The 27,740-nt window shown below is 46.5% G+C and overlaps 1 protein-coding gene across 2 annotated transcripts; it reads left to right on the top strand.

Moving 5' to 3' along the window:
* The first annotated feature begins 100 nt into the window (after window positions 1-100).
* On the top strand, window positions 101-27,740 carry MRPL37 (mitochondrial ribosomal protein L37). Of its 2 annotated transcripts, XM_007518034.3 has the most exons (7): window positions 102-515; window positions 8,004-8,187; window positions 8,283-8,398; window positions 13,873-14,058; window positions 17,277-17,434; window positions 23,712-23,915; window positions 27,530-27,740. In XM_007518034.3, exons 1-7 carry the CDS (start codon window positions 170-172, stop codon window positions 27,605-27,607), a joined length of 1,272 nt encoding a protein of 423 aa, XP_007518096.1. In that variant the 5' UTR covers window positions 102-169; the 3' UTR covers window positions 27,608-27,740. The 2 variants fall into 2 exon arrangements, with proteins under 2 accessions (XP_060062231.1, XP_007518096.1); XM_060206248.1 differs by lacking the exons at window positions 8,004-8,187; window positions 8,283-8,398 and having other exon boundaries at window positions 101-515.

The following is a 27,740-nucleotide window of genomic DNA, read 5'->3' on the forward strand; positions in this document are numbered from 1 at the left end:
AAAATGCCCAGAGGGGCGGGTTAAGGCAGGGCTACCTTGACTATTATTGGTTCAAATGGCTGTCACTCACAAGACGGACTTTGCCGACCTGCCCTTTGTGTACCCATCAGGCCTTGCGCGCGGGAATATGGCGGCGTCCTGCTGGAGGTGTTGAAGATCCTGGTTCGGTATGGTGTTGGCATCAGGGCCCGCAAGGCGGGCGCTAGTTCACCCCAGGCGGATCAGCCTTGGGGGCGGAGGGGTTCCGAGTCGTCAGGCATACGAGTGGGGCGTGCGCTCCACGAGGAAGCCCGAGCCACGTCCCCTGCACAGGGTGTACGAAATTCCTGGAGTGGAGCCCATCACTTACGCCGGGAAGATGCACTTCGTGCCCTGGTTAGCGCAGCCGGTCTTCCCGCCCTGGGACCGGGGCTGGACGCACCCAAAGTTCCGTCGTTTGCCCCCGACTCACGAGCACCCGCTGTACAAGGAGCAGCCCTGCCACATCTTCCACCAGCGTAGCCGCGTCCTGGAGGGTGAGGCCCCAGGGGGTGGGGGAGGGGCCCTCACACAGACTGCTCGGCGCTGACCTTCGGGGGCTTTGTCCAGGCATTGAAGCTCAGTGGGTCTGGGTTTCTTCCTTTGCAAAACCAGGCTGTTAGCGATTTCCATCTTCTGAAAGTTGACAAGACTGAGTGGGATGTCGAGAGCTGTGCGCAGAGAGAGAGAGAGAGAGAGAGAGACAGACAGACATAGTGAAAATATGTGTTTTCTAAACCTAGTACTACCTCTCTGTGATTTTGGACAAGTGGCAGCAGCTTCTTGGGCCTCCACTTCATGTGAAATGAATGGCTTTAACTCATTGGGTTCCCATTGACCCTTCTAGTCCTTTTATTATTATTTTTTTTAATATTTACTCTTTTTTGTTGTTGTTGCCCTTGTTGTTTTTCATTGTTGTTATTGATGTTGTTGTTGCATAGGACAGAGAGAAATGGAGAGAGGAGGGGAAGACAGAGAGGGGGAGAGAAAGATAGACACCTGCAGACCTGCTTCACCGCCTGTGAAGCGACTTCCCTGCATGTGGGGAGCCGGGGGCTCGAACTGGGATCCTTCCGCCGGTCCCTGCGCTTTGCGCCACATGCGCTTAACCCGCTGCACTGCCGCCTGACTCCCAGACCCTTCTAGCGCTTGACTCGTTGGAGAATTTTAAGAAATAGATGGAAGGAGATTATGCGCAAAGAGACAGTAAGAAAGCACTTAACTTGCCTGCTCTATTGCTTCATTTCCCAGGTTCGTGACATTTCCTGTGACAGGGAAAGAATTTGCCCACTGGTGGCCTGTAGGTTAGTCATGAAACTCTTGTTTTCTAGATTATTGTCACTTGTTAAAGCTCAAAGTTAAGGTGTTTTTTAAGCAAAGAATGTGGTTGTAGAGGCTGCTAGTTCACTTATAGTTCCCTTTCACTCATTAAGAACAAATAAAAAAGACTGAGTCAAAACCAGTCTGTGTCTAGAGCAGTTCAAGAGATTATTTTCCAGAGTTATTAAGACTACCTTTCCCTGTTCTTTCTACACATTCTTCCATAGTCCCTAAATTAGGATGTGGATAGTTCAGGCCCTTAAAATGCAAAATTGTCAAATGGGAACTGTTTTCCAAGAAGTAATTAGGAAAGGCAGGATTTGGGGATTAGAATAGCCCTAGGTTTGAAAATAGCATAATGTTTAAGCAAAAAGACTTTTGTGCCTGAGGCTTTAAAAATCCCTGGCTCAGTTTCCCACACCACCATAAACCAGAGCTGAGCAATGCTCTGGAAACAAAACCCCACCAACCTAAGTCAGCTGGCTAGCCTCTTCAGTTGCTCAAACCCATTCCTGAAAGTAGATTTTCCAGCCTTTAACACTTACAATGTTCTCACAGGGCACTGTGAAAGAAGAGCTCATAAGACTAAACTCATTACACCCTGTAGTGACCCTGGTTATGCTACCTTGTGGATGAGTGAGTGCCTTGGCACTTCAGAAATTAATCTTATACTTTTTTGACCAGACTGAAAACATGCAGTATGCTTTCATCATGCCCAAAGAGGTTAAATCTATGATTAAACTGTAAGATACTGGATAGTGAAGCAAATTGAGATAATAGAGTTCATGAACTTACAGACTCAGGTTCTTCTCGCATACCATCACTTACAAAGTATAGCATCCTGATTTGGAGTAGACTTCATCTGAGTTTCATCATCCATTTCATAATATCCTGTTCACTAGTAGATAAAGCTCTAGGCATGGCCTAGTTCAGTGATGTTCAGTAAATGTCAGCTCTGCTATAGGCATGCCATATTTTATTATGCTTCACTTTACTGTGATTATCACACATAACATTTTTCTGGTCAGCATTAAAAAAATTTTTGAAGTGATTATTAACAAAAGAGGTAGAGTACCAATGCATCACTGGCATATTTTGTACCAGGGAGTGAACTGAGGACTTCATGCATGTAAGTCCTGTATTCTTTCACTGCACCAACTCCTGGGCTGCTTTATATAGACCTTTATGAGAAAGAGAGAGAGAGGGAGAGAGAGACACAGACATACAGACAGACACAGGCCCAGTTAGAACCTGGACCCTCAGGCACACACAAGTCCCATGCCACATTCCTGGCTCGTCTGGTTTTTTGTTTTGTTTTGTTTTTGGTAATTATGTACCTGTATAATTTTTTTGTCCTTGGTGTTTTCTTCACTCTGGATCAAATTTTTTCAGTAGAGAGATACTCACAGCACCGAAACTTCCCCCAGTGCCATCATACTCCTGTGTAGTAGGGTGTTTGTTTGTTTGTTTATCAGAGCACTGCTTAGCTCTGGTTTATGGTGGTGCAGGGGATTAAACCTGGGACCTCAGAGCCTTAGGATAAGAGTCTCTTTGCATTACCATTCTGCCATCTCCCCTGCCACTTTATAAAATTAATTTTATTTATTGGGTAGAGATAGAAATCGAGAGGGGAGACTGGAGGGAAGAGAGAGAGGGGAGATAAGAGTGGGCATACTGATCCAGTGCTCCACTTGTGAAGTGAGTGTCTGGTTTCCCCCACCCCATCTCTGCAGATGGGGACGGGGACTTGAACCTGGGCCTTTGTGCATTGTAACATATGCTCTCTGTGTACTTTACCAGGACTTAAAAATGGTTACATGCAAGGCAAAAGTGGGCCCCCCCCCAACTGAGCTATCTATCTGACTTACCCAATAAAATTTATTAAATATTCAAATTAGTAAGTTACTAACATCCTTTTAGACACAATGCTGTTGCAATGTTTATATATGTGTATATATATGTATATATATGTATATACTAGGTTACAGTATTGTACAATCACTTTTTTTTAAAGACTTTAAAAAATTTTTATATTTATTTAGATTTATTTTTCCCTTTTTGTTGCCCTTTTTTTATTGTTGTAGTTATTATTCATGTCGATGTTGTTGGATAGGACAGAGAAATGAGGAGAAGAGGGGAAGACAGAGGGGGAGAGAAAGACAGACACCTGCAGACCTGCTTCACCGCCTGTGAAGCGACCCCCATGCAGGTGGGGAGCCGGGGGCTTGAACCAGGATCCTTAAGCTGGTCCTTGCGCTTTGCACCATGTGCGCTTAACCAGCTGCATTACCACCCGACTCCCATAAACATAACTTTTATATGCACTGGGAAACCAAAAATTCTGTGATATGCTTTATGTGATACTCTCCTTATTACAGTGGTGTTGAACTGAACCTGTAGTCTTTGAGGGTGTGTTAGTACACCTCTGTATACTAGTGAATAATAAAATCTAACTATTTTACACATTTTCACGTTTAAGGGACAATGTTGTGTCAGAACTAAAACACAGATTATCCAACTCCTAGTCCAAGTTGTTTTTTTTTTTCTTTTTTGCTGCTGCTGCACCATAAGATCCAGAAGTTACATCTCTAAATATTTGTATTTCTGATGTCTTATGAACCTTACAGTGAAAGGTTTCATTGCCTTTCATTTTTTACCACAAAAGAAATATCCTGAAGGCATCTCCCCTTAAAGTGTCCTCTAGCCTCCCTTTAATTTTAGACATTTTCAAATGAAGGTATGCCCCTGAGTTAGAGTGGTGCTTTTCCAGCTGAGACATATAGCCTGCCCATAAAAGAAGTCATAGGCTCTGATGTTAACTTGTGAGTGTGGTCACTGAAAAGTGCTAACTCTGATCTGAGGGTAGAGGACTAGTATGTGGTCTGAGTGTAGAACTTGGCTTCCTAGGTCTGTGCCTGTTCTTAGGGAAGCAAGATTTGGAAAAAATGTTTCCTGACAGTGCAGCACACTCCACTGAATAGCTGAAGCTCCCTAATGTTCAAAGACTGAGTACAGCATCCTGAATCAAATACATCTCACTACGTTTTACTTTTTATTAAATTGTAAGAATGAGATGGAAAGAGAGGCAGAGTGGCCTGAGCACCACTCCAGCCCTGGCCAGTGCTAAGAGTCAGACTCAGGGCCTTACATGCAAGACATATGCTCTGTCCACTGAGCCACCCCTGGCCCAGCCCTATCTTAGTTTATTTATATGCTGCCTTTTCCTGAAAATAGTTTGGGTATTTCACATACATTTTACAACACAACCAAATTAAATTAAAAATAGGAAAGGGGGCACTGGGCGGTGGTGCACTGGGTAAGTGCATAAGTGCACTGGGTAAGTGCAAAGCGCAAGGATACCTGTTCGAGCCTCCAGCTCCCCACCTGAAGGAGGGTGGGTCGCTTCACAAGTGGTGAAGCAGGTCTGCAGGTGTCTTATCTTTTCTCCCCTTCTCTGTCTTCCCCTTCTCTTTCTCTTTTTTTTTTTTTTTTTTTCCTCCAGGGTTATTGCTGGGCTCGGTGCCTGCACCATGAATCCACCGCTCCTGGAGGCCATTTTTCCCCCTTTTTGTTGCCCTAGTTGTTGCAGCCTCATTGCGGTTATTATTGCCATTGTTGATGTTGCTTTGTTGTTGGATAGGACAGAGAGAAATGGAGAGAGGAGGGGAAGACAGAGAGGGGAGAGAAAGATAGACACCTGCAGACCTGCTTCACCGCCGGTGGAGCGACTCCCCTGCAGGTGGGGAGCCGGGGGCTCGAACCGGGATCCTTATGCCGGTCCCTGCGCAGGCGCTTAACCCACTGCGCCACCGCCCGACTCCCCCCCTTCTCTTTCAACTTCAAACCTATTCAACAATAACAGCAACAACATGGGAAGAAATGGCCACCAGGAGTGGTGGATTTGTAGTGCAGGCACCGCTCGCCCAGCCATAACCCTGGAGGCAAAAAAAAAAATACAATAATAATAGGTAAAGGGGGGTCAGGCAGTGGCATACCTGGTTAACCACACGCACACAGACAACTACTAAAAATAGGTAAAGGAATGAGCACAAAGGGAAAACAAAATAAATTAATACCAAGAAATCCACCCTGTGTGGCCCTGCTTGGGGAAATTCAAATGTGGCTCTGCTCACAACAGAAGACCAGTGGTAAAGAAAGGTCAGCCAACGAGGCAAGGTGCTTGTTTTTGTCCTTCAAGTTTTTCTTCCTTCCTTTCTTTCTCTCCCCGTTTGTTGCCCTTTTTTTATTGTTGTAGATATTGTTGTTGTTATTGATGTCGGGGAGAGAAAGATAGACACCTGCAGACCTGCTTCACTGCCTGTGAAGTGACTCCCCTGCAGGTGGGGAGCTGGGGGCTCAAACCAGGATCCTTACACCGGCCCTTGCGCTTCACGCCACATGCACTTAATCCACTGCACTACAGCCCAACTCCCCAGGTTTTTCTGTTAGAGTACATCCTTGCCCATTTGTTGCCTAAGATTGCCTCTGTGCTATAATGGCATAAATGAGTAGTGATGATAAGAGACTATATTGCCTTAGAGGCCAAAAATATTGCCCATCTGGTCCTTTAGAAAAAGTTTGTTTTGGGAGTCGGGCTGTAGCACAGCGGGTTAAGCGCAGGTGGCGCAAAGCACAAGGACCGGCATAAGGATCCCGGTTCGAACCCCGGCTCCCCACCTGCAGGGGAGTCGCTTCACAGGCGGTGAAGCAGGTCTGCAGGTGTCTATCTTTCTCTCCTCCTCTCTGTCTTCCCCTCCTCTCTCCATTTCTCTCTGTCCTATCCAACAATGACAACAACAATAATAACTACAGCAATAAAACAACAAGGGCAACAAAAGGGAATAAATAAATGAAATAAATATTTAAAAAAAAGAAAGAAAAAAATTTTTTAAAAAAGTTTGTTTTGGGGAGTCAGGCAGTAGCACAGTGGGCTAAGCGCAGGTGGCACAAAGTGCAAGAAAAAGTTTGTTTTGACCACCCCAGGAGGTGGTACAGTGACAGAGCATAGGACTTGCAAGTAGGAGGTCTTTTGAGCCTTGACACTGCATATGCCACAGTGATAATCTAGTTTACTCTGTGTCATTTATAAATTATTTTATAAAGAGTTTGTTGCAACTGAGTGAGTGGACATAGTACCTGTATGTGTCAGGCCCCAGATTTGATCCCTGGAGTGTTTTTTAAGCCTCTCTTAAGAGTCTCCATACCCTTGCTATACAGAAGAACATTCATTTTTATGTCATTCTTTGTACCCATAAAACAAAATAGTACTTTACCTAGGAAAAGCCAAGCCTTCCTGTACTAAGGCCAGGAAGAGCTTTAGAAGGATTCAGGGAAGAACACATGCCATAAATAGACTAACATCTTGAGTGCAGTGTTTTTGGGAGAAGGTAGTATGTTTCATAGGACTGCTTCATACAAAACCCTGTTTGCAAAATGATTCACTATACAATCTCAGAGTACAGTAAGATGTGGAACGAATCTGTTTAAGTGTTCCCAGACTAAGAGTCTTCATGTTGTCCATGGAGACTTGAAAGTTATTTCCATAAACTGCTTTCTCTTGGGGGGAAGGAGCATGAGCTTGATCCTGGATCAATCTAATAATTGAGATGTATTGGAGAGACACAGGCTTTTTCAATTGGGAAACTGAGGTGCAAGTTAATAGAAGGGGTGAGACAGGGGATCTAGCATAATGGTTATGCAAAAGACTTTCATGTCTAAGTTTTCAAGGTCTCGGGTTCAATCCTAGGTGCCACCTGAAGTCAGAATTGAACAGTACTGTGGTAAAATAAATCAGTCTAGATTTAGATAGACACTCATAAATCTAGTCCCATAGTCTAAGGTAATATCTGTTGCCTACTGAATCCTGTGGACAACAGAGCTTGACCTAGAAGATTCATCTTAGCTTTTCTTTTTCTTTTTTTTAATCTTTATTTATTGGATAGAGACAGCCAGAAATTGAGAGGGAAGGGGGTGATAGAGAGGGAGAGTAACAGAGAGATACCTGCAGCCCTGCTTCACCACTTGTGAAGTTTACCCCTTGCAGGTGGGGGCTGGGGGCTTGAACACTGGGCTGGGTCCTTGTGCACTGTAATGTGTGTACTCAACCAGGTGCGCCACCACTCAGCCCACCTTAGCTGTTCTTTAATTCCTCCCTTGGATGCACTATCTTGTCAACTTTTTTTTTTCAGAACTGAGGACAGTTTTGTGTTTATCAGACCACTGCTTTGGTCTCCCATCCAAGTACTAACCAGGCCCGACCCTGCTTAGCTTCCGAGATCAAACGAGATCAGGCATGTTCAGGGTGGTATGTTCGTAGACAGACCTCTGCTTTGGTTTATGGTGTTGTCAGGGATTGAACCTGACCTGAGAGCCCGAGGTATAACAATCTATGCTATCTTTGCCCAGCACAATCTTACTCATCTGTTAACTGGCTTCAGTGGATGGTTGTTCCTGAAGATGAATTGAAATCTGCCTTTTCTAGCTTCCCCTCTTCCTTTTTAGTCCCCTCTTCATTTTAGTTCTGTAGATATTACATAACAAATCCCACCTCTGTCAAGGCAACCTTTTCCTCAGGATGCTTCCTGACAGGCTTAATTGACTCTTCCTGAATTGTGTGTGTGTGTGTTTTTTTTTTTGTTTTTTTTTTGTGACTCATTACCTCAAAGGTGTGAAGCAGGCCCTCTGGCTTACTAAATCCAAGCTAATAGAAGGTCTTCCCGAGAAAGTACTCAGCCTTGTCGAAGACCCAAAGAACCACATAGAAAACCAAGATGAACGTGTCCTGAATGTGATTTCTCATGCCCGCCTCTGGCACTCCACTGATGACATTCCCAAGAGAGAGACTTACTGGTAAGTTTCCCCTGTGTAAGATTTCAGACTGATGGCTTCTGGAGTCAGCCTGTTACTTTCTATCTCATCTCTAAATGTCTCCTCTTTTCTCTAAGCCCAGTCATTGTGGACAGTCTGATACAACTGTGTAAATCCCAAGTTCTCAAGCATCCTTCTCTGGCCAGACGGATCATAGCCCAAAACTATTCATTATCCACAACTTGGAATCGAGGTTGGTCATCTTTTACTCTAGAACGTCTGTTTTTTAATCCTTCTGCTCTTATCCTATCCCCAGCTCACATTCACCCACCCCTCCCTGCCCATCTACACATCTACACTTCCTGTCTTACTCTCACCCTTCATAATCCACGTGTCGGCTCAGACACGGCCTCAATATCATTATCCATAACTCAGCTGTTGTTTGTTTTAAAATTACTTCTCTCCAAGACTGTTAATTCAGCCATTTCTCTAGAGTGTTTACAAGTGCCTGAGTGTTGAAGAACCGGGAATGATAGGGCACAGAGCGTCTCTGCCCTCACCGAGCTCATTCTTTTGCGAGTGTTCTAGCCCCACGTTTCTCTCCTTTGCCAAGCCCGTTTTCCACACCCCTGCTAGAGTGATCTTGCTAAACTGCAGATCTTTTTATGCTCCTCTCCTGTTGCCAGTCCTTCACTGCCTTTCATGGGCTTTAACCATTCTTTTTTTTTTTTTTAAAGAGAAAGAACCAGACATCGTTCTGGTACATGTGCTGCAGGGGATCGAACTTGGGACCTCACTCTTGAGAGTCTTAACGCCTGATCCACTGTGACACCTCCCGACACCACAGCTTTAACTATTCACCATGACATCTAAAGTCCTCTTGTGGGGTCATCACGTAATCTTCCTAGTTCGGCTTTGTTTTACCAGAGCACTGCTCAGCTGTGGTTTCAGTGGTGCAGGGGATGAAATGGGACTTCGGAGCTTCCGTTGTGAGAGTCTCTTTGCATCACCAATATGCTGTTTCCCCCACCCAGTCTCTCTAACCTTGTTTCCTTTTCTCTTGTGTGGCACCCACCACCTCCCATCCCCAAATTTACACTTGGCCATTTGCAGAATTTTTAGAATTATGATTTTAAACGTTGTGCCTTTTCACATGTTGTACATTCTTCATGGGATTTTTTTTTTTAACGTGTGTGTGTGTGTGTGTGTGTGTGTGTGTGTGCGCGCCAATTTCCCCAAATTTATTGAGTTCTTTCACACGCAAATATCCCCCACCTCTTTTTTTGTTTTTCACCAGAGCACTGCTCAGCTCTGGTTTATGGTGGTGCAGGAGGATTGAACCTGGGACTTTGGAGCCCCAGGCTTGAGAGTCTCTTTGCATAGCCATTATGCTCTGTACCCCTGCCCTTTTTTCTGTTTTCTTCATTTGAGTAAGGTAAATTTGTCTGCAGTACTCAACTCAAGTCCTCTTGCTTTGTGAACCCAGACTGGATTAGCTCTTTCCATTTTTTAATTTTTTTTACAAATCATTCTTTTTATTTATCTACTTTCTTTATTTATTCCCTTTTGTTGCCCTTGTTGTTTTATTGTTGTTATTGATGTCGTTGTTGTTGGATAGGACAGAGAGATGGAGAGAGGAGGGGAAGACAGAGAGGGGGAGAGAAAGAGAGACACCTGCAGACTTGCTTCACCGATTGTGAAGTGACTCCCCTGCAGGTGGAGAGCCGGGGGCTCGAACCGGGATCCTCTGCCGGTCCTTGAGCTTTGCGCCACCTGTGCTTAACCTGCTGCGCTACCGCCGACCCCCAACTTTTTCCATCTTGTACTCTTTATGCCCGTCATGCCTGTTTTTATCACAGTGCATTTTACACTATTGTAATAATTTAATATACTTTGGGTATTGCACTGAACTCCTGATAACAGAGGCAGTTCCTTGTTCCGATTGTATCTCTAGTTAATGGCACACAGTTTGCTGACTAAAGGGACAGGCAAGAGAAGACTGGTCTCAGGCACTTCAGGTGAAGATGTTGAAAGCACACAGGTATCCTAATTGTGGAATCCTGGAGCAAGAAAGCCTATTGAACAGTTCAGGGCCTTCCGGAAATCGGGTCAGGTTTCTCCAGCTTGCCCCTTTGAGTATGGACTTCCTGGCAAGGAGTCAGCTTTGCAGAGGTAATAGCACCACTAAGGAAATTAGTGAACCTCATTAATAGAGGAGTAGTCGTTGGCCTATCATCAAGTAATACCTCTAATTAAACTGCCCCATTTGGAGCTGTCACTGAAGTAGGGATGTGGAGGGAATTGAATTGGAAACCTCACCAGAGTGACCACTCTGTGGGGAGAATCTAAAACCCAAGGTTAGGAGAGGTCCAGGCACATTTATCTTCCTTGCAGATTAATGTGTGAGGAAACAGGAAATACTTTAGAAAACTTTTTTTTTTTTTTGCCTCCAGTGTTATTGCCAGGGCTCCATGCCTGTACCACAAATCCACTGCTCCTGGAGACCATTTTTTCCCCTTTTGTCGCCCTTATTGTTTTATCGTTGTTGTTATTATTATTGTAGTTGCTGCTGCTGTCACTGGGTAGGACAGAGAAATTGAGAGAGGAGGGGAAGACAGAGAGGGGAAGAGAAAGATAGACACCTGCAGACCTGCTTCACCTCCAGTGAAGCGACTCCCCTGCAGGTGGGGAGCTGGAGGCTTGAACCGGGATCCTTCTGCCAGTCCTTGCGCTTTGCACCACGTGTGCTTAACTTGCTGCCTCTACCGCCCGACTCCCAGAAAACTGTTTTTGAGGTGTGAATAATAATGCAAGCAAATTAGAATCATCTGTCCACAAATACCATGTCTTTTTTTTTTTTTTTTTTTTTACATATCTAATAAGGGAAACCACCTGTTAGTTAAATCACTGCTACAGGCCAGACCAGTCTTCAGACATTTCAGCCTTGACCTTCTCGTGGTGCATCCCGTGAGTACCCATTCATTGGGGAAACTGACGATCCTTCCTAGCCGACTGAATCCACATGGATCCCAGTCACTTTCAAAGCCAGCAACAAGCAGCTCCTGACAGCTTTCAACCTGACGCTGTTGACTGGCTACGGAAGAAGGGCAAACGCTAGAAGAAGAAGATGCCTTACCATCACACTGTGATTTGACTATTTCTAAAAACCCCGGCATTTTCAGGGAGTTTCACCTCTGTAGAGAACTCTCAGGAAGCCTTTCTCAAGGAGTCTTCCTAGGTGGATTTTGCCTGGTGGTGGGCTGTGGCTGTGGCAACCCCTGACAGGCTCCCATACAGGATCACAGTGACAGGCTTTCAGACAGTCAGCTGTGATTTTGTTTCCTCACACACTTGTGTCTCTGTGTGGCAGATAAGCTAATTTGATAGAAGTCAAGGCTTTATGACTGGCTTGACTTCTCCCACTCTTACCTATTGAGGATAGCCTGGCCCTTTTTCTGGGATTAGTAATATTTTCCCTCCGCCTCAAGTCTCAGTCCTTCTGTCTGTGTCCCTCCTTTCCTGCCATACTCCTTGTCATGCTCTAGCCATTTGGACTTCTTTCCCTGACCTCTGCCATATTCCTTTGCACATGCTGCTCCTTTCAACTAAAATGCTCTCCTGCTCTCTTTCTGCCTGATAAACTTTCTCTCAGTGGTTTTCATCCAAGGGCAGCTTTGCCCTCTAGGGAACATTTGACGATGTCTGGAAACAGTTTTGATTGTCATGACTTGAACTGGGCTTAGGGGCTGTGGGAAGAGATCTAGTGGCCAGAGGCCAGGACTACTACCAGACAGCCTGTACACACAGGACAGTCCCCTTCACCAGAAACTGGTCTGACCCACAACGTGAATAGTGCCACTGACACAAAATCTGAATGTGCCGAAGTGAGAAACTGCTTTTGTACATCTACAAAACCTTTATGTATTTATTTTTTTATTTATTTTTTTTTTATTGCCACCAGGGTTATCACTGGGGCTTAAATCCACCACTCCTGGCAGCCATTTTTTTCCTTTTATTTTATTTGATAGGACAGAGAGAAATTGAGAGGTAGGCGAGATAGAGAGGGAGAGAAGAAAATAGACCTGCTTCACCACTCGTGAAGTGTCCTTCCCCATACAGGTGGGGAGCAGGGGCTTGAACCCAGGTCCTTATACATGGTAATGTGTGTGCTTAACCAGATGTGATACCACCCAGTCCCAGCACTGTCTCTGTCTGTCTCTCTGTCTCTCTTTTATCTACTTAGTAATGGGTGGGAGAAGCAAGAGAAATAGCATTACTCTGGCACATATGATGCCAGGGGTCGAACTCAGGAGTTCTTACTTGAGAGCTCAGCACATACCCACTCCCTAACCCCCCAAGCCACTTCAAGGCAGTGCCTCTTCCAGGAAATTTCTCCTGTCTCCCTGAGGAAGTTACTTCCTCCCACCTCTTCTGTCTTCAAGAATGGTTCCAGGGAGTTGGGTGGTAGCGCAGTGGGTTAAGCACATGTGGCGCGAAGCACAAGGACCCGTGCAAGGACTGGAGTAAGGATCCCGGTTCGAGCCCCTGGCTCCCCACCTGCAGGGGAGTCGCTTCACAGGCGGTGAAGCAGGTCTGCAGGTGCCTATCTTTCTCTCCCCCTCTCTGTTTTCCCCTCTTCTCTCCATTTCTCTCTGTCCTATCTAACAATGACGACATCAGTAACAACAACAATAATAACTACAACAATAAAAAAAACAAGGGCAACAAAAGGGAAAATAAATAAATAAATAAATAAAAAGAATGGTTCCTACTCTCTACCCTGTAAACTCCTTGAGAGCAGAAAGTACCTCCAGCTCAGCTCGGAGTCCTCAGCTTAGAGCAAGTGTTCGGCGAGATCTGTGTGAGGCACACTTGAACCCTCAGACCACCAGGCCCGAGAACACAGGAACATGGAAACAACATGAGGAGGAGAGTATGTTGACAGTCTCCACTGTCAAGGATGACAGTGTTAATATCTTTTTTTTATTCCCTTTTGTTGTCCTTTTTTTTTTTTTTTTTTTTTTTTTGCCTCCAGGGTTATCACTGGGGCTCAGTGCCTGCACTACAAATCCACTGCTCCTGGAGGCCATTTTTTCCCATTTTGTTTCTCTTGTTGTTGTTATTTATGTCATTGCTGATGGATAGGACAGAGATAAATGGAGAGAGGAGGGGAAGACAAAGAGGGGGAGAGAAAGACAGACACCTGCAGACCTGCTTCACCACTTGTGAAGCGACCCCCCTGCAGGTGGGGAACCAGGGGCTCGAACCGGGATCTTTGAGCCATCCTTGCATTTCGCACCATGTGTGCTTAACCTGCTGTGCAACCACCCAGCCCCCTGTTGTCCTTTTTTTGTTATAGTTGTTGTTGTTATTGACAGAGAAAAGTGGAGAGAGGAGGGGAAGACAGAGGGGGAGAGAAAGACAGACACCTACAGACCAGCTTCACCACCTATGAAGCGACTCCCCTGCAGGTGGGGAGCGGGGGACTCGAACCTGGATCCTTACACCGGTCTTTGAGCTTTGTGCCATGTGCACTTAACCCGCTGCGCTACTGCCCGACTCCTTCAGTGTTAATATCTTAACCCGCAGTTTTGTTTTCTCTGATCAGACTGGCCAGCTAGGAAACCTGCAAAATCCTTGAGAAACAGACAGGATGGAGCCTTTAGATCTTGCAGGGTTGAGCTCCGAGTTTAGACCAGGTCAGACTAATGTCTTTGTCCCTTTTAGAGTCTATTCTCCTTCAGGTCCATGGTCCCAGTGGAGCCCGACTGAATGCCAAGGACCCCCTGCCCCCCATTGCCTCTAGAGAGGAAGTTGAAGCCACTAAGAACCATGTTCTCGAGACCTTCTACCCCATATCTCCTGTGATGGGTCTTTCGGAGTGCAACTTGTATGATTCAAAGGATGACACTGGTAAGCATCAACGCCTTTGCCTTTTAGGCAGTGTGGAGCTGAACGATGTGCCTTTTCTTGAGGGAAGACATCTGTGGGTACTTACTGTGTGCTAGTCACTGCATGTGTAAGGAGCAGCCCTGAGAGACAGATTGGTAGCAGCTCCCTTTTATAGCAATGGAAACAGACTCGGGGGAGGTTAAATGATTTTTCTCAGACTGATTTTGCCTCTGATCACTGAGAAATAACTGTTAAACCAGAGATTTAATTGCTGACTTCAGGGGGATTTGATCAGACAGCCAATACTTCTTTTATTTCTAGGTCTCTTGAAAGACACCCTTTTTCTTTGTATCCTATAAACTCTGGCCACCTTCATTTAGGGCTGCAGACTGAATGGGGCTGTTAATTCATATTCCATCAAAGAAGGCACCTCTGTTCACTTGTCATTAGGAGCTGTAGCACCAGCTCCTGTAACCTTTCTTAATTTCCAAAACTCTAACCCAGATTAGTTCAACTCTTGTGCAACCTCCCAACTTGTTGGCCTCAACTTGGCTATTTTCTTTACAATTCATCTAGTTCATAACTCCAGAAGAGATTTTCTTAATTGGTTAATTTACTGGTTTTCCTATTATTACAGAGAGAGAGAAACAGGGCAGAAGAGGGGGAGAGGAAGAGAGACACCTGTCGCCTGCTTCACCACTCCTGAAGTGGGAATTGGGGGCTTGAACCTGGATCCTTATGCTTAGTAACTTGTGTACTTTACTAGTTGCACTACCTCCTGGCCCTCAGAAGAGACTTTCTAAACCCCAAAACTTTTATTTTTTTATTAGTGATTTAATATTGGTTTCCAAAACTGTAAGATAATAGGGGTCTAATTCCTTACCATTCCCACCACGAGAGTTCTGCATTCCCATCCCCCTCCATTGGAAACTGCGGTAGTTGTTCCAAGGTCACAGATATAGACTGACTTTATCTCCCTCTCCCTCTGCCTCTCCCTCCCTCCCCCCCCACTCTCTCTATATATATCCTTTTTTTTTTTTTTCCTATGGTCCTGCCTTCACTCGCTTTCTAAGTCATATCTACACCTATTACTATTTCCAAGTGTCCTTCCTTTTTTCCTCTTCTCTTTCAGATAAGAGAAACGGTGCCTGGCTGCCTTTGGTGTTTTCCGGGTTCATTTCCCTTTTAGTAATGGTATAAAAACAAGGTTTTTATACAGTTTTGTGCAGTAGCACAGCAGGTTAAGCGCACGTAGCACAAAGCTCAAGGGCCGGCGTAAAGATCCCGGTTCGAGCCTCCAGCTCCCCACCTGCAGGGGAGTCACTTCACAGGTGGTGAAGCAGGTCTGTAGGTGTCTCTTTCTCTCTCTCTCTCTGTCTTCCCCTCCTCTCTCCATTTCTGTCTGTCCAATTCAAAAACAACAACATCAACAAAAATAAAAACAAGGGCAATAAAAGGGGAAAAAAAACCAAAAACAAGGTTCCTGGTGACAAAAACACTTCGGGTCCTGTGGAATGGGAGTTAGAAGCCCTCTTAAACAACACAATTTAATCCTATCTCTCTCTTTGCCGACTTCCTCTTGCCTGTCATATAAAACTCCTTAGTTAGGAGTCGGGCGGTAGCGCATTGGGTTAAGTGCATGTAACGCAAAGTGCAAAGACCGGTGTAAGGATACTGGTTCAAGCCCCCGGCTCCCCACCTGCATGGGAGTCTCTTCACAAGTGGTGAAGCAGGTCTGCAGGTGTCCATCTTTCTTTCTCCCTCTCTGTCTTCCCTTCCTCTCTTGATTCCTCTCTGTCCTGTCCAACAACAACAGCATCAATAACAACAACAATAATAACTACAACAGTAAAACAACAAGGGCAACAAAAGGGAATAAATAAATAAAAAAAGAAATAGATATTTTTTGAAAACCTCCTTAGTTGATCACATGAGAGTAGTCATGTCTGCCCTCTGCCCCTCTCTGCCTTCATTGTTGTCTCCTCACACACCCCCTTCTTCCAGCTATACTTACCACATCTTGCCTTTGTCACCACCGTCCTTGACGTGTCTTTTTCCCTCTACCTGAAGCTTTGGACCATTCACCTCTCCCGTCTTTAGCTTGATAACTCTTCATTGGTCGTAATGTATCTCAGGACTCACTTCTTTCAGAAATGCTCTGGGACCTTCCCATCTTGACAAGGACCTGTCACTCATCCTCCTATAGCTCTGGCTCACGTGGCATCTTGACTTGTCCTCCTGAACAGATACAATCTGTTTTCCTGTCACTCTCTAGATTGTGAGCCCTTCAAAGGTACTAGCAGGCTCTGCCTGGCCCTCCCTTCTGCTTCCGTCTGAGATCTTGCATGTCTTAGAGTCCAGGCGTTTACATGTGCTGAGGAAGTACCGTGAGGACTGGGGCAGACAGGAAGCCATAACTGTCTGTTCACCTAGTGCCCTTCCCTGGGATTTCCAGGGCACCCGCCTTTCCACCTAGTCCCCAGCTACTAAGGGTTTATGTGTATCTGGCACCACTACTGTGTGGATCAGTCGTGAGGTGCAAGGCAAGTTGTTTGTTACTACTAGTAAAATACTGTATTTTACAAATAATTTACTTTAAAAAAATGTATCACAGATTTCAGGTTATCTAATACCGCTGTCATGTGGGTGCTTTCGTAAGAGAGAAAGGGGTTGGGTCAAAGCTAACATGAAAGAATCACCTATAATGGGTTAGCAGATACTTTCTAGAGTTGACTAGTGAAAATCTAGGGGCCTGGTGATGGTGCACCTGATTGAGTGCACATGTTACAGTGCACAAAGACCCAGGTTCAAGCCCCCAGTTCCCACCTGCAGGGTGAAAGCTTTTTGCAAGTGGTGAAGCAGTGTTGCAGGTGTCTTTCTCTCCCTCCTTCTCTGTTAACCCCCTTTCCTCTCAATTTCTGGCTGTCTCTATCCAGTAAATAGATTAATACAAAAAAAAAAATTAGTGAAAATCTTAAGTTGTGCAGGCCTCATGTGGCTCTGTCACAAATACTCAAAAGACACATGTACCTGAGCCCATGTGGTAGTACCCCAGTAAAAAATGTCAAGAATGTTCAGGGGACCAGATTGGCAGGTATGCTAAAGTCTTCCAGCCCCTGAACTGCACTGAACAGCTTCTCTGGAGAGCTTGGCTCTGGGGTAAAGTGAATGGCTTTCCTGAGGCTTGGGGCTAGCCTGGCACATCTTTTCCACTCTCCACATGATTGTGTATCTTTCAGGATTCCAGGAGGGTTATCCGTACCCCTCTCCCCACACCTTCTATTTCCTGGAGAAAGCCAATATACGACCATACCGCTTACATCCAGACCAGCTGAGGGCCAAGATGATCCTGTTTGCCTTTGGCAGTGCCCTGACCCAGGCCCGCCTCCTCTATGGGGTATGTATGTGCAAGAGACCCCTGAGCCGCTGTGCGTGCTGGTTTGTCTCCTGATTCATACTGTTCAAGGAAAGGGGTGTGAGCTGGTGAGGCAGCTCCCCTGGAAAGGTGCCTGCTTTACCATATGTGAGACCTGGGTTTGAACCCACAATCCTGGAGGGAGCTTCAGTGCTGGTGTGTGTGTCTAAAAAAAAATTGACCCAGGGGTCAGGGGGTTCGGGCGGTAGTGTAGCGGATTAAGTCATCCTGGTTCGAGCCCCTGGCTCCCTACCTACAGGAGGATCATTTCACAAGTGGTGAAGCAGGACTGCAGGTGTCTGTCTTTCTCTCCTGCTCTCTGTCTCTCCTCCTCTCTTGGTTTCTCTCTGTCCTGTCCAACAGCAACCGCAGCAGTGACAACAATAATAATGAGGACAACAAGGGTGACAACCAAGGCAATGAAAGGGAAAAAAATAGCCGCCAGGAGCAGTGGAATCATGGTGCAGGCACTGAGCCCCAGCAATAACCCTGGAAGCAAAAAAAAGAAATTACCCAGGGTGGTGAAGCAATAGCAACAAAACACACACACACACACACACACACACACACACGCAATGAGTTATCTTATGTATGCAACCAGCCTAAAGCCTTGTTCCACTGCACTGAAGGAAGCTTTAGTTCTGTGTTCACTCTCTTTCTCTGCTTCTCTCCCTCCCTGCCTGTCTCTGTCATAAATAAAAATAAGTGGGGGTGGGGGGCTTCCTTGTTTGAGGAGTTTCAGAGCGAGGCATTTCCTCTCACCCTACAAAGATGAACTTCTTCTGCTACATGTCTGTGTTTTATATAAACGAATTTGTTGGTTCATCAGCTGGCAAGGCTTTGCTGTGACCTGCATTTTTCAGAGTATGACACCAAGCCACAAAACTTGTCCAACATTACCCAGCAGTAAGTGATGGAGGAAGGATTGGAATCTGGCATGCCCAGCTCCCGAGGCTCAGTTATTTCTGATTAAGCACCCCGCCTCTGTACTCAAGTAGTAGAACTGAAGACAGGCTCCATCAGGCAGGAGGAGGAAGTAGAGCAGCAGAGATGGCCCAGATATACCATCCAGCCAAGTTCTGGGGGTCCAAGATGCCACTCAGTGGGAGGCCCTTCACTCCCAAGACATAGTCTCAGGTCCCTGGATGGTGTAAGAGTGCAGACTGAGTGGTTATCATGCAGCTGCCCCGATTGGCTTTAGCCTGGTCAAGGAGCAAAGGCTTGATGGAAAAGAGATGGCAAGGTGGTGGCACACGTGGTTGAGCGCGCACGCACACGCACACACACACTACAGTGCGCAGGGATGGGTTCAAGCCCCCAGTTCAGGCGCAGGGGGGTTGCTTCATGAGTGGTGAACAGTGCTGCAAGTATGTCTCTCGCTCTTTCTCAATTTCTCTCTGTCTCTACCCAAAATAAATAAGTAAATGAACAAATGAGGGATGGCAGCCTGGGAGCTGCAAGCAAACCTGAGGCACCAGGTTCTTCCATAGTGTGGGGGTGGGGGGAGATGAGATGAGGGGAAGATAGGCCTGGCAGGGTAGAGTTTTGGGGGGTTTTTTTCCTCTTAAAATTTTTTTTTAAATACTTATTTATTTTCCCTTTTGTTGCCCTTGTTTTCATTGTTGTAGTAATTATTGTTGTTATTGATGTCTTCATTGTTGTATAGGACAGAGAGAAATGGAGAGAGGAGGGGAAGACGGGGAGAGAAAGATAGACACCTGCAGACCTGCTTCACCACCTGTGAAGCGACTCCCCTGCAGGTGAGGAGTCAGGGGCTTGAACCAGGATTCTTACACGGGTCCTTGCACTTTGAGCCACGTGTGCTTAACCTGCTGTGCTACCGCCCAACTCCCCCCCTTTTTTTTAACATTTATTTATCCCCTTTTGTTGCCCTTGTTTTATTGTTGTAGTTATTGTTGTTATTAATGTTGTCATTGTTGGATAGGACAGAGAAAAATGGAGAAAGGAGGGAGAGACAGAGGGGGAGAGAAAGATAAACACCTGCAGACCTGCTTCACTGCTTGTGAAGTGACTCCCATGCAGGTGGGATGCTGGGGGCTTGAACCGGGATCCTTACACTGGTCCTTGCACTTTGCGCCATGTGTGCTTAAATCGCTGCGCTACCACCCGACTCCTAAGAAGATTTTTTTTAAAGTTCTGTTTTCCATTCTGCTCAGTCTAGGAGCTGGGTGGCACTGAGAAGTGTGGATATCCAAATGAGATAAGGGAATGGAACGGATCTGACCTGCACTGAGCGTCTGCTTCATACCTGTTTTATTAGGGTTCTCGACATCAGTGGTTCTCAGAATGTGGTCCTGGATTAGCAGGCAAAAATCTCAAACCTGCCTTGAACCTACTGTAACTTGGGGCTTTAATAGGCTGGTTTTTGAAACCCACTGTGCTGAAATTTGAGAACCGCTGCATTTTAAATTATTGTAGCAACTGTGTGTGGACAGACAATATTTTACAGGTGAGGGAAGTGCTACACTGTTTAGCTTCCCCAAGGTCAACACAGCTAAGAAACTAGCAGCTGCCACATCTTGATCTTTCCATCCCTCAGAAGGTTACCACCTTTATTTCCAGTTCTCTGGCTTTATGCTTCTTAAAGGATCTGAGAGGTCATGTAACTTGCCTGTGACCCAGTAGGTAATGAATGGGCAGCACCATTAGATTCCTGATCCTTCCATCTCTGAAGGATGTTGACCCCTCCCAACTCTTGGGCAGGACAAGGAGGAAGAGATGGTCATAAGCCAGGGCCCCAGCTTGCAGATTCACTGTAGACCCAGTCCGAGGCAGTGACTGCCAACAGATATGCTGCCACTAATTGCCATCCAGTTGGGTGGGAGATGACTCCTCTCCCACCCCTCCAGGTACAAATTATTCCTGGGGATGTGAAGTTGAGCAATTATGGGATGAGCCTCTGTGTAAAAGGTAAAATTGCTGAGAAATTTATGTACTACCTGCAGTTTTATTGATCTGTAGAGAGAGATAAGAGTCAATACAGAATTCTCAGCTAACACTTAGAGGCACTTTTCTTTTTATTTATTTCTCATGCCGCTAAGAACAAGTATTTGGAAGGCCAACCATCCCGGTGTGGCCCACACCAAGGGCTGACATTAGCTATTCCTAGCATCAGAGCCAGCCCTAGAGGGGAGAATGCAGGCAGCATGTTGGAAACAAGGATGCTCTGCTTCATGGGGCCTGCTTATTGCATCTCTGGCCAATGGGTAGCAATCACCAAATGAGATTGCTCCAGAGTCTCAGTGGGTTGATGCTATCATTCAGAGTGAGAGTGAGAAAAAGGTGCTAGTATCAAATACAAAGGGACAGTAGGTGTGAACCAGAACAGGAAGGTTTGAAGTGATGTGACAGCATGGTCTGATCTTGGCTCAGACCTCATGGTTAAGCAAAGTTTGCCACCTCTCTGAACCTCACTGTCCTTACCTGTCAAAGGGGAATAGGCCACTGGATTTGTGAAATCAGAGGAGACTGTGTAGGACTGACATAATACCTGGCACCTGAGAGGCCTTCTGGGAATGGTTGCTAGCTTTGTTACCGTTACCAAGCAACAAAATGGAAAGAGGTGATCGCAGATGTGGGATCTTGATGCTGGAGTGGACATCCCAGGAATCTGGCATGTTCTCAGAAGTACAGTGAGTGCATAAAACCCCAGTGAGATGGCTGCCTGCTGATTGGGGGCATTTCCAGTTGCCAGGTCTTCAGGATCAAGACAGAAGTGGAAACTGTATGTGATCTAGCATTCTCCATTCTGGATCCCCGTGTCACATGTCTTTGTGACTTCAGATAAGTCACTCTGCCTCAATGAATCTAAGTTTCCTCATCTGTCAAATGGAATGAAAATTAAATGAGATTTTTTTTTTTCCTTTAACATTTATCTCCCCTGTTTATTAATGTGACGGAGAGGGTGTCAGAGTATCACTCAGGCATGGCATGAACTCAGGGCCTCATACTTGAGAGAGTTCAACACTATCCAGTGTGCTACCTCCTGGACTACTAGATGAGATTTTGCTAGTTGAGTCCCCCACCCCCAGTCAGGAACTTTCGCCTGCACGGTTTCACCACTCCAGTCTGCGTACACACACACACACACACACACACACACCTCTCTAATACCATAGCACCAGTACATCCCTGGTGCCAGAGCATGGCCTGTATATAGTGTGGGGACTGGGACCTGGGCTGCCCACCTGTGGGGAGAGGCACAGGGAGAGGCACAGGGCCTCCCTGATCAGCTGTCTCTGGACTCCTCTTTTTTTTTTTTTTTTTTATAGTATTTCATTTATTTTATTTTTGAAAGAGATACAGAAAGAGAAAGACACAGAGAAAAAGTGGACTCCTCATTTTAACACATAGTGGGGCTATGTCACCTTGTCCCCTTCAGCTAATACCACAGACTGGGGGGTCTTCCTTTCATTAATCTCCCAGCTCGCTTTGGCTATGACTTTGCACCTTGCCTGGTAATCATGTTTCAGTGGCAGGAATCACTAGTGTAATGTGCTCGGGTGCAAGAACTCAGGCCACTGGGCATCTGAAGTCAGGCAAAAGCAGCTTGGGTGAGGGAGGAAAGGATGGCTCCTGAACTTACTTTCTTTTTCTTTTTTTAAATATTTATTTATTCCCTTTTTGTTGGCCTTGTTGTTTTATTATTGTTGTTAATTTTGTTGTCATCGATTTTGGATAGAACAGAGAGAAATGGAGAGAGGAGGGGGAGAGAAAGATAAACATGTGCAGATCTGCTTCACCGCATGTGAAGCGACTCCCCTACAGGTGGGGAGCTGGCGGCTCGAACCGCGATCCTTATACTGGTCCTTCTGCTTTGCGTCACCTGTGCTTAATCCTCTGTGCTACCACCCGACTCCCTCTGAACTTATTTTCATTGCATTATGCTGAAATCTTTAGATGGGAGCAAACATTGTCCTAAAGGCCAGAACTAGTGGCAAGAGTAAGCTCAAGAGTAAAAATCAGACTTTGCAGCTGTGCAGTTCCCATTTTAATGCCTGATAACACATACATCAGTAACGCTCTGGCTCTGGCTCTCTCTCTTTCATGTTCTGTCAGTCTTTCAATACATTAAGAAAAAAAAATCATGGGAGTCAGGTGGTAGCACAGCGGGTTAAGCTCATGTGGCGCAGAGCACAAAGACCAGTGTAAGGATCCCGGTTCGAGCCCCCGGCTCCCCACCTGCAGGGGAGTCGCTTCACAGGCGGTGAAGCAGGTCTGCAGGTGTCTATCTTTCTCTCCCCCTCTCTGTCTTCCCCTCCTCTCTCCATTTCTCTCTGTCCTAGCCAACAACAACAACATCAATAACAATAATAATTACTACAGCAATAAAACAACAAGGGCAACAAAAGAGTAAATAAATAAATAATTTTAAAAAAATCATTAAAAGGTTCAAACCAAAGCCAGCCTGATGCCAGGCTCTTGTGGGGAGACCTCCCTCGGGCACAGGTTCCCTGGCGTGGCTGCTTCTGTTGCACCAGATGCCGATGGGAATCAGTTCCGAGGCAGCAGGAGCGAGCCTTACGGGGTCTTTCTCGGTGTCCATGGCTAGTGACACGATGAGAGAGCACCCAGGGACTGTGTTAGAGAACAGTCTGTTTATTGAGCAGCAGAGCAGGGTTTTTTAAGGGGTCGCAGGGGGAAGTAAATTGGCTACACCATATATAGTCAGGGAGGCAAGGAGTCGGGGGATGGCCAGTGTTTTTCCAGTAACTGTTGAACAAGGGGTTTAATCGGCTGAAGGAACGAGGAAATAGGGTTATCAATAACCAGCAGACAGAGAGGGGCCCTGAGGGCAGAGAGAAGATGGATCAGGTATGATCAAAGGAACAGTAGAGGTAGAGAAGTAGGGAAGGGATTTTCAGTTACTGTTTGACAGAGTAGAACAATGATATATAGATCATATACGATCAAAGGAGATGAACTTCTGGTAACCTCTGAGTAAGCAGACCATCTGGTTTAGGGACAAGGAAGCGGGCTGTTGTGTCAGGGAGTGCAGAGTCCTTGTGAGGCAGGAAGGCTAATAGGGGGACAAATCCTGGGGGTCGTGTCCCTCCTTGCTCAACCTCTGGTAGAGAGACTGATAGGATGGTCATTCCCCCAGGCACCCATCTTTCAACGGGGGGGGGGGGGGGCCGGTCCTGCCATGTTCAACTACATCCTCACGACTCCCTATATTCTGTTCTGTTCCTTACATCTCAGTTTCTGGTAGGTTTATTTGTCCCCTTTTTCCTCTCAGAATGATGCTAAGGTTTTGGAGCACCCAGTAGTCGTTCAGAGTGTGGGCACCGACGGACGTGTCTTCCAGTTCCTGGTCTTACAGCTGAACACCACAGATCTGGCCTCCAGCGAAGGCATCAAGAACCTGGTCTGGATGGACTCAGACCAGCTTCTCTATCAGCACTTCTGGTGTCGCCCGGTGATCAAAAAGAAGGTGGTGGTGGTAAGTGCAGCACGTCCAGCCTGGTGGACCAGGGTGTTACCAGGGGTTGCTGAGTGGGAGCCTGCCTTCAGGACTTTCAGGTTCCGGGTCTCTACCTGGAGCTAACTCAGTCTTATCCATCGCCTAAAACAGTGCCTGGCCTCCAGGCCCCTAGCCAACTCCCCACCCCAGCTCCCACTCCCCCTGCCCTCTCCCACTTCAGCCCCCTATAGCCCTGCACTGTGCCTCCTGCTTGCAGGGCTTAGCATCTGATGCTGCTCCTCTTATGTGGGAGACTTTTTGAAAAAGTTTTTTTTTTTTTAATTATCTTATATTTACTTACTGGATAGAGACAGCGAGAAATCGAGAGGTAGGAGGAATGAGAGAGGGAGAGAGACACCCATAGCACTACTTCACCACTGCTGAAGCTTTCCTGCAGGTGGGAATGGGAGGGCTGGGGCTTGAACCCAGGTCCTTGCACATTGTAACATGCATTCAGCCAGATGTGCCACCACCCAGCCCCAAAGTAGTTTTTTTTACATATATATTTTATTTATTATTGGATAGAGACAGAGAGAAATTGAGAGGAGAGGGAGAGAGACACCTGCAGACCTGCTTCACCACTCGTGAAGCTTTTCCCCTCCTTATAGGTGGGGACCAGGGCCTTGAACCCAGGTCCTTGTGCACTGTAATATGTGCACTTAACCAGGTGCACCACTGCCTGGCTCCTGTTTGTCTGTTTTTTTAACTAGAGCACTGCTCAGCTCTGTCTTTTTTTTTTTTTTTAATTTATTTCTTTATTGGGGAATTAATGTTTTACATTCAACAGTAAATACTGCTCGGCTCTGTCTTAATGGTGGTGTGGGGAATTGAATTTGGGGCCTTTGAGCCTCAGGCGTGAGCCTTTTTGCATCACCATTAGACTTTTTAACCAGAGCATTGCTCAGCTCTGGTTTATAGTGACGCAGGGATTGAACCTGAGGCCGTATAGCCTCAGGCATGAAAGTCTTGTGCATAATTAACCACTGTGCTATCTTCCTGGCCCTTGTATGGGACACTCTTTCATCTCCTCATTTCACTTTCTTCTGGCCATTTTCCACCTGCCCTTTCAGGTTTAGCACAGAATTTTCTTCCTCTGCGAAACCTTCCCTTGTTACCACCATCCCTTCTGCCAGGTTCACTGTAGAGCCTGGGCTGCCCCAGAGGACCTGTGGTCCCCCTCATGGCATGGTCATACTGCTGTTGGGCATCTCTGCTGGGCCTCTTGGGGCCCAACTTCACTGCTCCAGGCTGACTCTCTCTGATTGACACAAAGAGAGGGAGAGACACGACTACACTAGCAGCTCCCCTGGTGTTCCAGGGCTCCAGCCTGGGCCACAAGCATGCCGCCAAGCCAGGCACCTACCAGGTGATCTATCTCTGGGGCCCCTGTTATCGGGTTTTTACCAGTTTCTCTCCATGAAACTGAACTCCAAGCTCCTTGAAGGTAGGGCCTGGGAATAGTGTGCTTATCTTTTTCTTTCCTTTTCTTTTCTTTTCTTTCTCTCTTTCTTTCTTTCTTCCTTTCTTTCTCTCTCTCTTTCCTTCTTTCTATTTATTTATTTATTCCCATTTGTTGCCCTTGTTGTTTTACTGTTATAGTTATTGTTGTTGTTATTGATGTCGTCATTGTTAGGACAGAGAAATGGAAAGAGATGGGGAAGACAGAGAGGGGGAGAGAAAGACAGACACCTGCAGACCTGCTTCACTGCCTGTGCAGCAACTCACCTGCAGGTGGGGAGCCGGGGGCTTGAACGGGATCCTTAAACCAGTCTTTGTGCTTTGCGCCACCTGCGTTTAACCTGCTGTACTACCGCTCAACTCCCCTCTTCCTTTCTTTTTTTTATCTTTATTTATTGGATAGAGACAGCCAGGAATTGGGTGGGAAGGGGGAGAAAGAGGAGAGAGACAGAGAGACACCTGCAACACTGCTTCACCACTTGCAGAGCTTTCCCCCTGCAGGTGGGGACCGGGGGCATGAACCTGGGTCCTTGTGCATTGCGATAAGCACGTTCAACCATGTGCCCCACCACCTGGTCCCTGAGCTTATTCCTTTCCTTCCACAGCTGGGGAATTCCTCCCATGACACTGGCACCACCACCACCACCACCACCCACACATACACACACACACACACACACACACACACACACACACACACATGCCCAGTGCTCTGCTGACAGAAACCAGGCCTGCTTCTATGCAGTGGACAGTATCCAAGTAAATTCATGATACATGCCCAGCAGCAAAAACACTCGAGAGACATAGAGCAGGATCAGGGGATGATTGAGAACAGACTAAGGATGCTGCCAGATGGGTGAGTGTCCATGTCCTCTGCCCACACAGGCACCTTTGACTATCAGCAGAGTGGCAGTTATCTGAGTTCTCCAGCACCGGTCACCCTCGTTTCTACCCTTGATATACCTTTGAGGCCTGGACCCCTCTCTTAGGCCCCCAGGTACCATCGTCTCTACCTCTTTTATTCCTGCGCTGCCTCAGCCCTTTGTGTTTTCAGGTTTCTTCATCTTTTTGCTTCCAGAACACCACCTAGTCTATCACGGCTTGGCCTGATGGCCGTTCCGTGTTACCTCTCTGACCATAGCTCCTGTCCTGCCCTGCCCCTTCTGTCATCCACCCCTCCCGCTGCCACGGGCCCTGGGCTCCGGCCTCAGCCTTGCTTAGCCCACCTCCACTTGCACCTGTGCACATGATGCATCTCTCTGGCATCTCTCACTTTTTCTTCTTTCTGTCCTTTCTGCTTACTCATTCACAGAGCTGGAGAGACAGCACGATGGTTATGCAAAAGGTTCAGTTCCCAGCACCACCAGGAACCAGAGCTGAGCGGCGTTCTGGTCTCTCCCTCACGCTTGCCTCCCCTCTGTCTATATCTCATTAAAATAAATAACATTTTAAAAAATAAAACAAAACTCATTCACACAGTGAGGGAGATGTCTGAGCAGGACTTGAGGCGTGAGGTGCTGAGTTCAATCCCCGGCACCACTTATGTGCCAGTGATGATGCTTCAACTCTGCCTCTCTCTCTATAAATATGCAGATAAATCTTTAGAAGTCATTTTCTTCTTAGCCTCTTGTTCCTACTTCTAAGATGCCATACACCTTCTGTTACCACTGTTGGGACACCTGGCTATGAGCTTCTTGAGAACAGGAGTCAGATTCAAGACCTGACGGGTCTCCAGGCTTAAGCCCAGTGCAGAGAGAAGGTGGTGTGTGTGTGTGTGTGTGTGTGTGTGTGTGTGTGCGCGCGTGTGCATGCGCGTGTGTGAGTGTGTGACTGGGATCATTGTCTCTATGAATTAAAAGGAGCAATGGACTGTCTGTTGGTGTCAATTCAAGTGAGAGGGATTAGAGGGTAGAGTCAACAGATGACTTGGCCGAAAGGCACTGGGGTTGCCTTCTGTCCTTTCAGCCAGCCTTTCAGGCTCCTTCTCATGCCAGCTCCCCAGTGTCCCTCCTTGGTTTGGGAGAGAAAGAAACAGCTATTATCCAGGCACTTGAGATTTACATAAAACCGACCTTTGTTTTAATTGCTGCCATGAAACCGCATAGCAGTATCCTAATGGGCTGTGTTCTTTCCAGGAACCTGTTGGGCCGATTGGTTTCCAGCCAGAGACTTTCAGGAAGTTTTTAGCTTTGTATTTGCATGGTGCTGTGTGAGCGGAAGACTGGCGTGAAGCGTACTGCCTGAAGCCTCTCATGCCCTCTCCCACCGAAGGCCCAGCATCTTGAGCTGCCTGGGACCTTGGGCTCCTTCCAGTCGTTTCACTGACAATAAATGGTCTTCCTAGAG

Source organism: Erinaceus europaeus, chromosome 13, assembly GCF_950295315.1.
Source record: "Erinaceus europaeus chromosome 13, mEriEur2.1, whole genome shotgun sequence".
Taxonomy (NCBI): domain Eukaryota; kingdom Metazoa; phylum Chordata; class Mammalia; order Eulipotyphla; family Erinaceidae; genus Erinaceus; species Erinaceus europaeus.